General features: G+C 43.1%; 1 protein-coding gene across 5 annotated transcripts in view; it reads right to left on the bottom strand.

Moving 5' to 3' along the window:
• Positions 1-16,642, bottom strand: part of LOC139552210 (histone-lysine N-methyltransferase EHMT1-like) — a 30,084-nt gene extending 13,442 nt beyond the window's left edge. Inside the window, exons 1-8 of one of the 5 annotated variants that reach the window (XM_071363713.1) lie at positions 16,518-16,642; positions 2,252-2,339; positions 1,584-2,131; positions 1,301-1,448; positions 947-1,083; positions 655-816; positions 418-480; positions 107-224 (exon numbers count right to left, since the gene is read on the bottom strand). In XM_071363713.1, the coding sequence (XP_071219814.1) occupies positions 107-224; positions 418-480; positions 655-816; positions 947-1,083; positions 1,301-1,448; positions 1,584-2,131; positions 2,252-2,339; positions 16,518-16,538 (1,285 nt within the window). In that variant the 5' untranslated portion in view covers positions 16,539-16,642. Of the gene's footprint in view, positions 1-106; positions 225-417; positions 481-654; positions 817-946; positions 1,084-1,300; positions 1,449-1,583; positions 2,132-2,251; positions 2,340-8,480; positions 8,630-13,233; positions 13,366-16,517 lie in introns of those variants that run through there. The other 4 variants (XM_071363714.1, XM_071363710.1, XM_071363711.1 and 1 more) reach the window with 4 other exon arrangements.
• Positions 16,643-18,208: the final 1,566 nt, after the last annotated feature.

Genomic DNA, 18,208 nt, shown 5'->3' with positions numbered 1-18,208 from the left:
AGGGATGTAGAGTTAGCTAGCACAGGGAGCAGAAAGTCAAAGGTAGGAGATCTCTTCAGATGTTTCCATAATGTTCCTCATAAGGCAGAGTGGTGGGTTACTGTACCAGGGAGTCCCTCAATCTTGGGCTTAGGCTTCCTTTTCCGTTTCCTGGATGGCCGGAGCCAGGCGTTGTCTCCCTTTACTTTCTTTTTCAATCTCTTCTTCACGCTGGATTCCGAGCTCTGTGTGTAAGCAGATCATTTGAGAGATGTATTCTCTCCAATGACAATCAATGTACCCCTCCTCAGTCTGATGGTGGAACAGCATGACTGAGGACAAGATTGTGCTTTGATAATGTTTGGGTTTACAAAAACACTCACTTATGTCGTTCTAATCAACGGACTCAAAGAAGGGAAAATAGTTGTGTAATCTTACCAAGTCAGACTCGTTCTCCTCTTCTTCCTCTTCAGCTGATTCCTCAGAGTCCGGCTCCTCTCCCTGAACCGACAAGTATCACACAATGTCAAAAAGGTTTGGCCATTTGCAAATGATTTAATTGCATTTCCTACCTTAACTTGTGGTTCTAAACCTGTGATATCTATGAATGTAATAGAAGCATCATTTTATCAAGGTTCTCAACTGGGGTGCAGACAGACAAACTAAGATTTCAACCTGAAGGGCAAGGTATGATGTTCGACTCTTCTCCTGGCCCGTGGGAACACCTTCCTCTCCACCCTGCTCCTCCTCTTCCTCCCATTCCTCTCCATCTTCCAAATCTTCCTCCTCTGACTCATTCTCCATCCTTTCCCCGTTGACGTGTGCTACCTCTTTAGGCTGGGGGGGGGGAGCAGAGAAATATTACAACATGATGCAGACAGCCAAATATCCAAATTCTAATACATTTCCTCCCAATTTCCATTAAATTCTAATACAGTTAAGATAGTCTATGGAGGAGAGATGAAACCTGTGTGCTTTGAGTTGATTGTTGAAGTTGACTAAACATCTCCACCACTGTCAGCTGCCTCAGCACTTTGGTTTTCTTCCTGGGGACCAGACTGTATGTTCCCATCTTCCTTTTCTTCTTCCTCGATGCCAACGCTGCTGGAAAAGAGCAACCACTTGAGCTCAAGAAGCCATGAACCTCTTACGCTACATCACAGTACACACAGCTTTTATTCATACTCCTCTGGCTTTTGCAGCCTTGAAATAAGTAGATAGCCTCCAGTAAGCAAAGTACTGCCATTACATTTTTGTTGTGTGTGCCATTTGCCTTGTACCCTCTCCCCTCAACTGTAGGCCTCAGTGCTGTATCTCTGACCTGTCTGGGACTTGGCTGTGGCTGCAGCCGGCACGTCGTTTTGGCTCTGAGGTAGCTGGTTCAGGGAGGGGGATGTCTTCTCCTCCTCTGGTCCATTCTGACTCTCCTCGTCTGCACCGTTTGGTTCTGTTAATGCCATGTTTAGAAGCTACGACGATAAAGAAAATATTAGTGAATCAAAAGGCAGCTATGCTTCATATTTTAATATAATTTCACTCATGTGTCTCACTCAAATACCTGAACCATTCATCGACTCTCTCTTTACTAGGCTAATACTAGCTACCTTTAGTGTCTGGTTGGACGCTGGCCTGGACATGGTCTTGCGTGCTCGGTGTATGGCGATGGACAGTGGAGAGGGGGCGGGGGAGTCGCTAGGGGACGTGCCATTTTTAGTCTCTGAGTCTGAGCCCCCCTGTCCCGACGGGGAGCCGGCCTGGTGGTTGTCAGTTCTTAGTGCACCAGGACTTTGGGCATGCCCTGCTGCGGAGGACAGGAAGGTTGTGGTGGTGTGTCCCACCATTGTGGTGCCGGAGGGCAACCAGCTAGTCCTGTGTGGGGCAGCCACCAAGCCTGTCCCCGTTGTAGACCCCCCCTCCTGCTGCTGCTTGCTGAGGATGTATCCATTACTCCCGGTGACGGAACCGTGAGGTGGGTCGGTCTCCAACATCCCATTCTCTGTGACCACCTGAGACTTGTTGCCCTGGGAGACCAGGGGGGTGGGGCACTGCTGTCCGTTCCCCACCTCTGCGCCCTCATAGGTTCCGTTTAGCTCCGCCTCTGCTCCGGGGGAGGATCCCAGTCTGGAAGCTACCTCCTCGTTTCTCAATGTGTCTGGAACAGTAGATATCAGTCAGTCTCACAGTATGGTCTTATGTTAGGCTAGCTCAAGAGACAAATACTAGGAGTAAACCTTACCATGTTTAGCTTTAATGGCTATAAAGATGAACTCACCTCCTTCCTCCTCTCGGTCCCCAGGTGATTCCATCCCCTCCTCCATGGACTCCCCTGTACCCAATCTGCCTTCGGCCAGACCTGTGGGCTGACAGCACACACACACACAAACTGCTAACTCCATGCCCAGCGTCAAGAACACAGCTATATGGTCAGAGAATTTCATATAGCCTACAAAAGCGTGCTGGACAATTAACAGCCTTGCTACGCCAAATACAGGCCTACTCTGTTTAGAGAGGTTTCAGACCAACAGAATGCATTCATAAACCTAAGTATGTCCATAATTTCACTAGATTTTTAAGCTTGAAGTAGTATGTGAAGTTTATGATCCCCATGGCTGAAATAGCCTGCAGCTCTGTGTGGCTATAACAGACACAGAACTCTTATGAACAACACTACAAAAGCCTAATGGGTTGTTCCACCTGAAAAAAGTACAAGCATTATTTTGTTGAAATTTAATTTTCTGAGAAATTAAGCTAATTGACTGACCCAAATTGGCCATTTTCATTTATAGGACTCATATAATATTCAATAAATATAGTACCTAACATCTGATTTAGACAAAACTTATTCCGAACAATGAATAAAACATGAGGAATAAAAAAACAAAAATGGCCAAAAGCCACCCACGGACCCCACACCAAGCCCACCAATGTAGTATGACGCTATGGCTTGGTGTATTGTTTATTCATACTATGTAATGTATTCTTAGTGAATATGGTGATGTCCCGCCTGTTCAGAGGAATTAGCCCAGCTTGCATTTTCCCCATAAGTGTGTAAGTACCATGTTTTGCCAGCTAGATGTCATTGTTCCTGCCACATTCTTTTATCACATTTTCTGGTGTCTTGCGTTTATTAAATGGATAACAACATTTTCTCTGCAACTTTCGGTAGAAAACCAATAACTTTTGCTCATGATGAAAATAAATATTGTGGTCATCCTCACAAGTCAAGCCGGTCCTCCATGAAAGCAATTCAGTTTGTACTTTTCTTAGGCTTAATCTGTGTCTGGGAAACAGCCCATGTGTGTGGTTTATTCCCTTCAATAAAAGTCTGGATTAGTTAGACCATTCCTGGTGCACAAGCAAACCATTAGGCTACAGCAGTTCTAATGGTTTCAATGTTCTTCAAATAGTAAATGTCCCAAACACACACACAGTGTATAGTGTTTTGCAATGGGTTGGGTTTAATGGTAAATGTCACCAATCACATGACAGAGATGTTTGCTAATAATTTTATTGAAAAACACAACTACCATGCAATGGTTTATAATTGTATTATTTTATTAGGGTTCTCACATTTTAGTCCCTAGTCAATTTTTCAACCCCAAAAATTGCAATTAACAGAAATGTCAGTAACTTTTTTTTTAAAACTAATTGACTGATGTCGGTTCAATTATTTGAATTCCATTTAGTTCTGTGAGCACAAAGCGCAGTTTCTCTAGAGACAAATCAGATCAAGCCCAAACTGTGGGATGTAGTAGGGAGTTGTAGTGTCCAACAGGCCAACATTCTACATAGTTTAGCACAGAACAGATTGTAATTAACAACAATGACCATAATCCATTGCGCGCCTACTTGTCCTGTGTGTGGCGCAGACACGGAGAGAAGAGATGGAAGACGTGCGATGGAGGGGGATAGAGAGCAGCTGCTTCGCGAGGGGACACACAGACAAACACATACATTGTTTTGTCTATTGTTTGTATATTTTTTTTTGTCGTATTGTTTATATATCATTGTATTTTAAATGTGACTGTCCTTGTCTATCAGTGTATCAGTGTTTTGTTACTTGTCATATTTTGTGTTTAATTGTGGACCCCAGGAAGAGGAACTGCTGCTTCTGCATTGGGGATCCAAATAAACAAATACCTGAAAACACAATATTTAAGTGATTGATACTTGGTATTCAGCAGTCACAAAAGTATGCCTACTAAAATAGTGATTTTGTTTGACCGGATAGGCAGGAGATCTAGAGATGACTTGGAAAGAAATAATAAAATAAAACAAATGAAATATACAAGACTATTTTATTAAAGTACAGTAATGTGATTAAATGGGACTTTTATTAATTGATTTAAGCTGTGTTACAGCATTCAAACCACATAATCCATAGCACATTTAATGTTATTTTATTTTGTAAATAAATTTTTCAATAATCGAACCGGGGAGGACATCACCAAATTCACAGAGAATACATGACATAGTATGAATAAACTCCAAGCAGCAGCTTCATACTACTGGTCAAACAGAGAACTGATATTGTATACTGGCCATTGGGGTGGCCTTGATGTAGGGAGGTCCATGGGCTTTTCACCATTTATTTGGATTCCTCACATCTTAAATCATTGTAAAGAAAAGGTTTGGTCCAAATCGGATGTCGGGTACTATATTTATTGAATATTATATTAATTATATGAATTGAAATGGCCAATTTGGGTGCAATCAATTAGCTTCAAATTGAAAGAATTTCAGAACAATCTGAGATGATGGGTGTCATGGCTTGCTGAAATGACATGGAACAACCCCAATGACAGACACTGGTTGGACAGACATGGTACAAAAGACACCTTCACTATGGGAAATTCCCCATGTGGGATCCAGGACCACCACACTACAGATGACTCATTCTTTAACACACCGAGGCCAAACAGGAAGAAAGGCCAGGTGCTCTGCTCCCTCTCTCTGGCCCTCTGTCTTCAGGCCCTCACCGTCACTGACTACGCTCTGCTGACATGCTATGCTGAAGGCCCAGTTCTGGCCGCTGCTCAGTAAGGAGCTCTGCAATAGGAATGGAATCAAACGGTGTCTCCTCTCCTCCTCCAGAGAGCTGCCTACTGAAAGGTTTTACCTCCAACATCTCAAACCTCCAGAGAAAGCTCCTCACGCTCAACCAACTGTCAGCATACTTCAAAGAATCAAATAGAATGGGTTCTCAATCACATTGTAACAGTGTAGCACAAGGCCAAATTACTCAGGTTAGCACCAGAACCACAAATCAACTATGATGATTATGGTGAAGACCTATGCAGGGACAAGAAACAATCCATAATATGTTCTTGTTTGCCTTGCCTTATTCTGTCTCATCTTCACTCATGTACCCGGCCCATGTCTTTCAATACTAGCTGCTAATGCAATCTTCCTTCAGCAGCACCAGACAAAAACAAACAAAGGATAAAGACAGCAGACACCATGAACCAGACCAGGGAAAGGAACAGAACAGATACATCAGACAGAAGACAAAGAAGAGGACACATGCAGTTATACCAGTGTATCCACCTTTTCAAACCGACAGGTTTTCCTGTATTTCTGTTTCTGTTACAGAACGTCTGAAAAGCTCAGAAGAGGAAGCAGGTCAGAGGGATCCGCAATGGGAGGACATTCACCATCTTCCCCTTCCCCCCTGACGACCAAGGCCCATCGCAAAAGCTCTCACTACCAATTGGAAGCCCCATCAGACACCTGCCTCTAAAGCCACCACAAAATGTCTGCCTAATGTGGCTCTAACAACAAAATATGCCCTTCTCTCAGTCTCCACCAGGGGAGCCATTACACAGACAGTCTTATGTGGGCTAAGAGTGGGAAGGTTGTGCAGTGCTTTGGTATTGGAGGATATAGCCTAGCATTAGACTCCATCAGCTGTCCACGGCCACCTCCACTACAGTCCCCTCAGCCAGAGGATGGCCCCCACCTCTTGGCACCCTGCCACCATCAGGAGCTGAAGAGGACCTATTAGATTGGTTAGATAGAGGCCTCTTGTTTCAATGTGTCCTTCAGGATTAGCCTGGCCAATGCCTGTCAGATTAAAAGGCACCTCAGCCTAGCTGCTAGATTTGAGGGGAGAGCAGAGTCTGACCGACAAACTCAGGAGAGCTTTTGCCATGAAACCCTGCTCTGGAGCTCCACCTGACAGAACATTGAGCCAAGGCTGATAATCACCGTAGAAAACAAGTCAAATAAACTTGAAAAGTAACCCAAACAATGTGCTTATTTGTTTTAAGTCTAAGCAAAGGGATGTGTGAATTGTCTAAAACGACTGACACCCCAGTGGACAAAGACACCGGTGTCCTCTGTCAGGCAGATGCATGTATGTCTTGACAATGTAGTGGCCTGTCTGTAGCTCTTGCCACACATAGCTCAGTGGATCCAGACAAATCCATTGGTATTCTGAGCACTCTGCCTTATCCTGCGCTCTCCTCTCGGTTATGAGAGGAATGTCTTCGATTTAGAGATACTTTGATTAAAAAAAATAATAACAATAATCACAATCACATAGACTAAAGTCTTCTAACATCAATCAAACATTTACATTTACATTTAAGTCATTTAGCAGACGCTCTTATCCAGAGCGACTTACAAACAGATAGTAATTTAGCTTTTTCAACAGTTACGGGAGAAATTGGTCTTGCTCGTCTGAAACACTTGCTCGTCTAAGACACTCACACCCAAAAGCAAGCTGATAACTATCAGAGGCTGAGGCTCCCAAAGAAAAAGGATCTCTGAGGTATTCTCACATGAGACCAGGTAGAAGAGAAGGGCTTCCAGAGACAGATTCCAAGGTGTGTGGTCAACACAGGTATGAGAGGGGAGAAACCCTTTCATATCCCTTCATAGATTCAAGAAACCTTCTCTAATCGTGCTTCTCTAAGTCCTCAGTCCTGCCCCTAGTGGGTGAAAATGGAAGTTGCTCATTGGAGAGAGAAGGAGGGGGAGGGAACAGAGAGAGAGAGAGGGCAGTCTGCAGATCTCCGCCATTTCGTAACCAGATTGTTTACTGACACAACGTGGCCAACGCTGCATTTTTCCACTAGGTGGGGGACATGTGGCCAGGATTTACGTGGATGGGGGATGGGAGCTCCAAGGCAGATCCACCTATGGGTTCTAATAAATAATTAGCCAACATGAGAAAAGACAAATATATCAGAATCATTACAAAATGTAGGCTACATAATGAAAGCCTGTACAAAAAAAAAGATGCAAAAAATGTACACTGTAAACAAACAAACCGACTTCTAAATGTTCATATCAGACAATGTCATTTAAAAATGACTGCATCTGCCAACCATTTCTTTCTAAAAATAAATCTAAAATGGCAGTGAGGTCAGTGCACCCTATAGCTATTAGAACACAGCTAGCTACATGACTAAAGTCTATCTTGGGTTATGGGTTCTGACGCCAGCCCCCTGTATAAGGCTTGTCTAGCTATTGAAAGGCTGTGAACGATTAGAAAACATCTAATATAGTCTGGCAATGTAAACAACAATCTAGCTTCCTCCTATCACAGGTGTTAAGACTGCCCAGCGCCCAAGAGAGAAACATCCTAAACAAAAGACGTATTGACAAAAGGGCAAAACAGCTATTGAGCAATGACCATCAACGCCTTGAAGATCGCCTCCTCTTTCCTCAAAGATGGATGATTTGTATCATTACATTCACAAGGCGGCAGCATGAACAAAAAGTGAGGAATTTGGACTTGTAACAATGTGAAAAAAATCAACTACTGTTACAAAGCCATTATGGAGTGCAAAATGCATGCACCATCACACTGGATACTGAAGATGGTGCGGAACAGCACTGAGGCTACGGTATTGTAAGACCTGAGTCTGACTATCGCACAGGATTATCCTGCAGTCATTCATCCTTCTGTTTCTCTCGAGTGTGTATTTTACCATATGGGACATTTTCCCTGGGGTACCTCCTTGGCCCTTTCCTGGAGGAGAGGGTAGGGCTGCAAAGAGAAAGAGAAGGAAGGAGAGAGAGGAGTGAAACGAGAATGGGCCTGAGTCCTGGACTGCCTGCCGGACAGCAAGGGAGGAACACCATGTGAGATTTCCAAGAAGTCGGACCACTGCCCTGAGTGCATTCATCTCCAGCCTACTGTAGCATGCTCCTTTCCCTTGTGTCAATGCTCCAAACACAGCTATAAATCAATGGACATTTCCCAGACAGCAGGACCCACAAAACACCTTGGCGAGATTCAAATAGCCATTCTTCTAACACCTGACCCAGGTGAACACAGTGCATTACTAACCACTTCACCATAGGGGAGTAGCGGCTTGCTGCCATATGAAATGCTGCAGTCACAGATCACATCAGGCTGAAAAAGCCTTGATTACTGATCAAACTCTCTGTTCAAGCCTGCTGTCATGGACTCTGAAGACTGGCTTCACAGCCCAGAATAGGCTACTGTCCCCTTCCCTGTGGTAAATATGTACTTGCAGTAGGCATCATACCTGCTTTCTCCTGATGGCCTCCATTGAGGAGAGTGGTGGAGAGGGAGAGAGAGTGTGGGTGCAAGAGAGGAGCAGGAGTCTCCAACGGATTGTTCCTCTTCTCCTTTTCCTCCTCGCATGCAGACATTCAACTCGTTGGTCATGTGACCCAGCAGCTCCCTCTGTCGGTCCCTCTCTTCAGAGGTCTTCCACAGAGCATGCGCAGTCAGTTCGAATCAGTGGCTCCTCTTTTTTTTCTCTCTCGCGACCTGTGCGCGGATGAATGTGGACAGCCATTTCAGAAACAGCAACAACCAAAAGTGAAAAACGGTCGCTAAGCAAGGGGCCAAAAGAGGAGACCTGTGTGCGCGAGTCAGCTTCTTAAAAACTCAATCAACACTGTTCTCCTTTAAAACAGAGCCCGCGAGGAGAGAGGCAAAAATGTAACTAGCATGGGAGCGATTCTCAGCCATCTCACCTCATTTGAATCTTTTAGCAGATGCTCTTATCCAGAGAGATTTACAGTAGTAAGTGCCTACATGCATTACTTTTTCATACTGGTCTCCCGTGGGAATCGAACCCACAACCCTGGCGTTGCAAGCACCATGACCTATGAACTGACCCACAATTGGCCATCAGGCCAAGCCAACTCTTCAACAGATAGGCCTACTGTAATGTACCTGTGGAAATGATGGATGCCAACTTCACTGTGTCGGCTAAGAGAGGTCAGAAAAGGCATCTAGCGAACTGTTCTGTGACATGACCCTTGAAGTAGACAATTGCATGTGAATTCTAAATCAAATATAATGACGAACGAGCCATAGGAGAAAGCTTGGGGGTGAGGACAATCTCTGTGAAAAATTAAGCTAAACTATAACCAAATCAAAAAGACGTCGAACTATGTGGACTGCCGATGATGTCGCTACCTTTTGGCACAATCATTTTTCTGTTTGGTTCATAACAGAAAAAAAATTCATAACAGGAAAAAAAGGATCTAATCCAATCCCATTGCTTCAATAGCTTGTTAAACACTTCCTTAGGCAACAGTGACTTGGATCTTGTTTCAGTGGTGGAATCTTTTGGCATAGAACTACGTCAATGCCTACGTCACTACTTTATCCACTTGAATAAAATACTTTGGTTTTTAATCACAACGTTCTGGCATGTCTGCCTTCTGATTTGTTGGGAGTCCCCAGGACAGTTTTTTCCCTTATCGACATAGGCAATGACGTAGTTCTTTTTGGCCAAAAGAGTCAATCATTGAAACCAGACTCTAGTCACTGTGTTGCCTGGGGGGGGGGGCAGGTTTTCGAGAATATTGATTTACACTGGTGAGTGACTAGTCCACCTCTTCTTTTGAGAGGTGAAATACATTATCTGTGTAGTCAGGATCTCTCCCTCTCCCCCTGTTTTTCTCCCTTGCTATCTGCACTTCTCCCTCTGAAAGGATGGGAGGTATCAAGGCTTCCTCTCTGACCACTGAATTAATTCCTTATATTATCCTCAGGCTGAACACCACACAATGCCTCCCCAGAAGAGTCAGCGAAACTAGCACACATATCCCAATAATACAGGCCAGGGTCCTTCTCTGATTTGATATGCACACATCCACTATTGTTTTCCCCTCCTCTCCAGAGTGATGTATTTTAATTTGTTGTGGTAAATGAAAACACAAAAATGTATTGTTTAACGCCAAGCTGAAGTGGCAAGGATATCAAGGGAGGATATGAAAATAGGCTATCAATTTATCAGAGATAGTTTGATAAGGACACTCCAAATCTGGCACATAAGCCTTTCAGAATGTTAAGTTTATTAGCTACATAGGATGGGAACTCAATCGTGCTCATTGCTTCTACAGCCCTGTGTTCACGCTGCCCTATTGTCAGGCCCTAAACATGGCACCACAAGGCAGTGAGGCAGTCTACCGGGCATGCTCAGTAGGCATCTCAGCCATTTTGAAGCTCTATGAACTAACTAAGTGGCAGGCAATGGAGTAAGATCTGAGAAACCTCAGCAGTCCCTTTCCACAAAAATCAAACAACGATCTTAAACCCACACCATATTTCAAAATCTTACATCCCACAAAGAAAAATCTGTTTCATGTTTTCTGTTGGACAGGAATCAATGTATTTTCTTATGCCACGATAGAGCTGACGCAGGAAGAAAGCGAGAGCAAGAAAGAAAGAGAAAGAATTCAGTATTATAGAAACTGAGGCCATAATAGGAGTTCTGTTAGTCTACTCGCAGCAGTGTATGCTACCACACGCCCACGGAAAGCCGGGGCCCACTGCCAGTGAGACATTTAGTCCTCATCTCTTCTGACTATGGCCACTAAAATTAGTACAACCTATGCACACACACGACGAGAGGCTACCAGAAGTCACTAGTACTCTACAATAAATTCTCCAAAAACTGGTGACTGGTGTCATGCTAACAGCCTTCAAGAAAAGGGCTTGACAAAGACTTCTACATTCAGACAGTTTCCATCCCACTCTAGTCTGCCACCACCCAAGTTAGTTAACCCCTCAACTCCAACAGAATACCTCACAATTGGTTGATTCTCAGGATTACAATGTTCAACAGACTGTATTTGAGGACAGCGTACAATTCGGCTAGATTTGTAAACAACATCAATGCTGTTCATTCGGAACTAAGGCCTTTCCCAAATCAACCCGACTAATACAAAGACAGAATGCCTGATGTCCTCATTAACTAATTCAAAGAGTCAGAGGGGAACACAGGGCTTCCGCTTCCCTGTCCCTGCTGAGCTGAGCTCCTGGGGGTGGATATGGATTTGAGGCCCCTCTACATGTACATGGAGCGTTCAGAGGATAGTCCCTCAGTCATTCACAGGAATATGGCTTAGCCAGACACATACTAGTCTACCGCCAGCTGATCAAGTCTTGCTGGGCATCTAGTTCTCCTGATTGATAAACCTGAGCGTTTCTGGTCTACAGGTAAAAGACATGGCCAAGTCTGTGGAACCTTGACACAATTCAATCGATTAGCTTAATTAATTAACCAATCAATCATGGGGTGTAGCTTCCAAAAAAAAGACAGAAATTAAGGAGGCTGTCAATTCCCAAACTATTTAAAAAGACAACTGAGATCCATCTGGGCAAGCCCCATTAGAAGAGGCATAAAAAAAATGGAGATTGTAATAATCCCATCCTTTTCTTTCAAGTTCGCCCCCAGGCAACCATTGAAGTACATGGATAAAGCAGTGAATCACCATTGATGGGGGAGGAGGAAAAGGGAAAGGGCGAAAGTAGAGCTCCACACTCAACATCTAGCTTCCCACACATGCACTGTCCCAGCTCAGGTCACATGACCAACTCTCTGTAGAAAGCTCTGACATGGCCTTTACTGGGCATGCTCAGATGGAGCCCTGCTTTTTTTCATGGTGAAGGAAGAGGGAAAAAAACATTGCAGCCATTTCGTGAAACGATATCAAGAGACAACAATGGGCAATGGGAAAACTGTCAAGGGGTTTACCACATTTCAGAATGTGAATGTCTAGTTATAAAATCATCAAATTTTACTGGATGATTTCAATCACTGGCATCAACCGGTAACACAATCCAAAAATTATTTATGCAAAGGCCTAATCACATCAACAAGATTTAGGATGTCAGAAAATATTTTCTTTGTCGAAAATTAGGGAAACAGTTTCTCTGGCCAAGTCTCTGATACTCGGCCTAGCGTACATTTGCAGATAGCATAAATATTAAATCACGTACCTAACAAGAACAGATTATTTTGGTGCTGCACCGTACTAAAACAGTAAGCTATTACCTTCTTCGGAACAATGATTTCCCTTTAACAAAGCACAAAAATACTAAATTATACCACCCTACGTCAATCTTAATGCAAGAACCACTTTCTAGTCACAAACTTGAACTCCTCACCCACCAGGGGCCAAGAAGTTCCCAATTCTTCATTATTTAAAAAAAAAAACACTGGATAAGCTGTTCTGAGGTAGGCCTAAAACTAAGGAGTCCATATGGGTCATTGTCTGTTGTTTTGTACAGTTTAACACTAAGTGGATTTATCGCCGACCAACAACCTGAATGGTGTTGGCAACAGCATTATGATCTGTTCCGACTGCATCTAACTCAAATGACATTGATGAAATTGTTTGCATTGCAATGCAAATAATCTGAAGAACACAGCAGTATTCACTTTCCATTCAAGTGTTGCACTGCTGCTGGACTTATTTAATCAGAATAGCCTGAACTAAAGAGGCCTACCCATCAAATAAGTGTTCTACCGAAAAGAGGCATCACATGTTTTCCCACCAAGAGTAGGATCTTTGTAGATGATAAGCTGCATGCTCCATCATGACCCAAAAACAAGGAAGATCAGGGTTTTTCCCATCACAGTCTTCTATCCAATGAGAGAGAGCACAAGACACATCCCAAATCGGCCAGTTCACCCACTCCTTCGCCATTTGAGAGATAAGTCGAAGGCACTTCAGCCACCTCACACTGGAACTAGCTAAACCCATATCTACACATATCCTACCTGCAAATCGCAAACAATAGGCTACATACATACAGCTTGAGGCCAGGTGGCTATTCAATGATTTACCAGTTGTCTGACAAATTTAAAATAGAGATGAAAGAAATACTGTGATAACTACAACATGAGTGATGCATAGAGAAATAAAGAGCAATGATTCCCCTATTATACTAAAAAAAGATTGAGGCCCAGTGTAAGGTTGCAGTAATGTTGCCCCCACCATGTTACTCCCCCTCACCACAGTGCACCATACCTTTGTCAGCAACAGAGATGCCGTGCCTTCAAGAAGCCGAGCTGACGCCATAAAGAGCCGGTCGTTCCTGTTAAGGCCAGAGGCCTAGTTGTCAGCTCTGCCCAGTACCCTGTCTATCCAACAGGAGCAGCAGAGCTCAGCTCAGTGCTGAGCATGCTCACTGATGCCCAACAACTGACAGAGGGAGAGGGAAGACTGCAGGGAAGAACTAGCTTCCGTGGCTAACGATGAGCAAGAAGTGGAATTTGCCAGTCCAGAGGCATTCACGTTTACCCACACCACCGCAAGTCAACAGTCCGACCATCTTGTATCATCAAACCGCTTCTCCTTCCAACATTTTTGACTTCTGTAAAGAACATTTGGGTTGAAGAATAATTTGTTTTATAATTCTCTCCACTAATGTTTCCCAATGCTCTCCTCCAAAATGCCTGCTAATGGCTGCAACAACTACCACAGGGTCAAAATAAAGTCAATTTGGGATACATTAGGTCAGGCTCTCCCTTATCTGGCTCAAACAACAAAGCAGGCTGTGGGACTCTTCTTAGAGTGCCATCACCAGCGACTTTAATCACAATTTAGGTCTACACACTCACAATACTAATATTCAAAGAAAAGTAAAAATAAGGCAACACGTCAGTAAACCATGAACTATCTATTTGATTCAGAGGCCAGTATAAACAAACATTAACAACATCCATTCCTCCGTGTTCCCTGCCAAAGCAAATGCAATGGGCATGGTGTGTGTGGTTATTACTGGCATGTGTAGGCTATTGTCTGCAAGAAAAAAACATATGTTGGCTATGTGGCTCTGGAGCTATAATGAATGGATCTTTGGGTGCAGAAGGCGACAACCTCAAATTAGAAGATTCCTCCCTGTCAACAAGCCAGATGCATGTTGTCCATCACAGAATTGACATTTTCAAACAGATGGAGAGGACTGAGGAGTGCTACCTCTCAATGGAAGGAAGCAGTCAGGGAGTGTTGAAGGAGACTGTCCTCGAGTGAAACATAATTCGAACTCCCTGTCGGATAACAGTGGACTGTCACAAAATTGCAAATGAAATGTACATGAGAGTTCTTGAGTAGATATTACCAATGGTGTAGTGGAGGGTATACGCAGGTACAGGCTGTATACCCACTTATTCAGTGGGCATTGCGTATACTCACTTCTTAATCCCCACTGATATGTATCAAATTAGTGTAGTGGCGGTAAACACTATCAATTTATAGGGCTGATGAAACCGATTGGACAGTTTAGCTTAAAAAGTCGATCAAATATTATTTATTCACATTTTAGGCGCAGCAATGTACACATGGCAGTAGACCTACGCAAATGCAATTTGCGGGAAAACACATTCATATAATGCGCACCGCACATGCAAGCGGTTTCATGCAGAGATGGAAATGTCCAATAGAAAGAGGGGGGATTTAAAGATGCAATAACTATCATGTGTTGCTAATATGATTAGGATAATTCCTTTGGCTGCTAGACAATGAAAGAAAGTAGAAAGTAAACCAATAGAACACATCCCTATCTGTCAGAATGATATAATTATTTGCATTAATCCAGTGGCCATTTATTTTTGCAAACTCACTCCTGCTACAAAAACACTGCTAGCCAAACAGTGCTAGATGACTTCACACTAGAATTAAAGGGTAACTTTACTAAAATCTAAATGTCTTAGATTTTTCCTTAAAAGTGGTCTCCTGATCTGGTTTAAGCATTGCTATGGACTTAGAACATACCATTTTGTTTTTCTATAAATAAATAGTGTGACTAAGAACAAAAGTCTAAATATTGGGGGGGGAAATCTGAAACCGGTGAATTTCTGACTCAGTTTATCTGTTTCAATAATAGGTACTACTATTAGCCTACTACACAGTGCACCTTGGGTTGGCCTGACTAAGACCAATATGGGATATATAATTTTAGGTCAGTCAGAGTGTGTCACTGAATTTTTCACACAGTGCACCTTTCCTTCACTGGGCGGGCCATTTGGGGGGGGGGGGGGGGAATTTTGAATATACCCACTTCTCCAGAGACCACTTGATATTACCGAAGTCTGTTTACATATTGATCAAATTACATTTCTACGACCCGTGAGCTAATCATTCGACCTTGTTGGTTGAGTCAACACCGAGGGTGTTGGGAAGTGCGTGCAACAATGTTACCAGCTGCAGTCACTTCTGGCTTCATTTTAACAAAGCCGTATGCTTATGCTTGTTACTTTGTTTCGTTCCGCAACGAGCCACTCACTGTCTGCTGGACCAAGCAACTTGTTACTGTACTCAAGTTTATTTGGCTACACTGTACATAGCTAGCTAACAAACCCGTATGCTTCCCTGTGCATACTACAAGCGTTGCTCTTCTGTAGCGTTACCTTAGCTATCATTTTAAAAGCAACTAGATTCCTATCATAGTTGTTCTATTGGATCTCAAATGTACTAGCTGGTTAACTGGGGATTAGCAGGAGTTCCAAGCTAACGAGCTCCATTGTCGAGCTGTAGTCAACTTTTGATGTCTCGTGCAGCCAACACCAACTATGTTAGTCGCTTGATTTGAGAAGGAATTTGAAATTATACACTAACCAGAATAATGCTAGCTACTTCGTTAATAAACGTGAAAAACAATAACGTATATCAACGATAACTACATCCTTGGGCCAGATCCCTGTTTGGACCCCAATACACGTATCCAAGTTCGATTCATATAACGTTATAACGTTAGGCAGCGCGTTAATATTACAAAAAGCTAACCTGTTAGCTAACGTTAAGCTAAGCAGCTAGCTAGCAGCTCCCTGCATATTGTGGGAAACTGGGAAAAATAGATTACTCTCGCAATAGACAATGCCCCAAAAAAGGTGTAGAAAAATAATTTCAATAGTTATGTAAGAGTTACACCAATTGAAATAATGTGAGTTTGTGGTTTGCACAGGTAAAACACTAGCTAGCTGGAGAGCCGGATGGCGACAAGGCCCTGGAACTTGTATGACTGAACAAAGCTGAATGCATCAACATGCACAATTCAGATTCCGGGGCAGCGCATCCTCCTAGCGATACAAGCACATTCAATTGCCCTACCGACACAAAAGCAGGGTTTCAGAATTGACAGTACCGGGCGGGCAGTTTGAAATTTACTGAAAGCAGAGGTCTCGCAACATTTATCCTCGTTTAAGTTTTTTGACCTAAAACTACAACATTTGTTGAAACGGGCAAGCCCACACATCATACAAAAACACACAGCTGCAGGAAACCATTGATGTAAATATGCCCCTCTTGCTTACCTCGGCTTGCACGGAAGCCATGGTTCCTTTTGCCTGACCAGTCTCCGCCCACTTAACTCATTGCGTCATCACATTCATTTCTTTGACGTGCTCAATAGCGGTCTGCTATAATTGAATTCAATGTAATCGGTATTAGTGATGCTTACATTTTACTCAAGCAGGCTACATATCCGTTCTGGGCATTGCATCCTATGTGTGCACTGTATAGTATGAGCGAGAGTTCGAATTTCCACTTGCAAAATGGGACTATAGAATAGTCGTATTGAACCGCTTTTTAAAATGTTCAACATCATGAAAATACGATGAAATGTCATTTGTGCAGTCAAAATACAAAAATAATCACTATTTGTTTATCAACGTCATCAGAAATGTATCAAGGCAATTAAATTCACTATTTCTAGAGGTGCATTAAATTGTGAAATCAAAAAGGTGAAGGATCTGATCTATCTTCATTGTATTGTTCAACCAGAAAATACTACGAAGGTAAGAAACTATGGTCTCTTGGATCCAATAACAACTCAAAGCATCTCTCTCTCTCTCTCTCTCTCTCTCTCTCTCTCTCTCTCTCTCTCTCTCTCTCTCTCTCTCTCTCTCTCTCTCTCTCTCTCTCTCTCTCTCTCTCTCTCTCTCTCTCTCTCTCTCACACACACAATCTATCTCTGTCTGACTCTCCCTCCAACCCTTGGCAAAAATTTTTTTCCCACCTTTATTTAACCAGGTAGGCTAATTGAGAACAAGTTCTCATTTACAACTACGACCTGGCCAAGATAAAGCAAAGCAGTGCTACACAAACAACAACACAGAGTTACACACGGAATAAACAAACATACAGTCAATAACACAATAGAAAAAGTCTATATACAGTGTATGCAAATGAGGAAAGATAAGGGAGGTAAGGCAATGAATAAGCCATAGTGGCGAAATAATTACAGTATGCGCAAATTAACCACTGGAGTGATAGATGTGCAGAAGATGAATGTGCAAGTAGAGATACTGGGGTGCAAAGGACCAAAAGGAGATCAAGTATGCAAGCAGACACAGAGCGACTGATAACAGATCAGCCGTTTCTACAGGGCAAAATAGGAAAATTAAAGCTGAAGTAAACAGCCGGAGGTGATATCTCTACGGGCTGGCTACTCGCTCCTCTCACATTTTCCCCTGTTGCTGCCATTATCATCATGGCTACTGGCCACAATCTTTAGGCCATGCGCCATGCCATTGACAATACAGTATAACTAAGGAAGGCAGCTGCTGTCAGTCACACCAAGGCATGAAGGATGGGAAATGTCACAACTCACTGCATGCACTCACCCTTTCTCCTTCTGAGTAGTTGCTAGACCTATTTCCTTTAACTATTCCTATTATCCTGATCAGAAAGTGTCCTATAAGACCAAACAGACAGCGTATGACTTGCGGACCAAAGACGATTATGAAGGGGATACAGGGCCGGTTCCAAGCATATTTTTTAAATATTTTTTTTATTTAACCTTTATTCAACTAGGCAAGTCAGTTAAGAACAAATTCTTATTTACAATGGTGGCCTACCCAGACCAAACCCGGACGACACTGGGCCAATTGTGCGCCGCCCTATGGGGCTCCCTATGACGGCCGGTTGTGATACAGCCTGGAATCAAACCAGGGTCTATAGTGGTTGTGCATTACCAGTTTTTCTCTTGTTTGTCAGTCACTGA

The sequence above is a fragment of the Salvelinus alpinus genome, chromosome 24, assembly GCF_045679555.1.
Source record: "Salvelinus alpinus chromosome 24, SLU_Salpinus.1, whole genome shotgun sequence".
NCBI classification, from domain to species: domain Eukaryota; kingdom Metazoa; phylum Chordata; class Actinopteri; order Salmoniformes; family Salmonidae; genus Salvelinus; species Salvelinus alpinus.
This window is presented reverse-complemented; position numbering and strand designations above follow the sequence as displayed.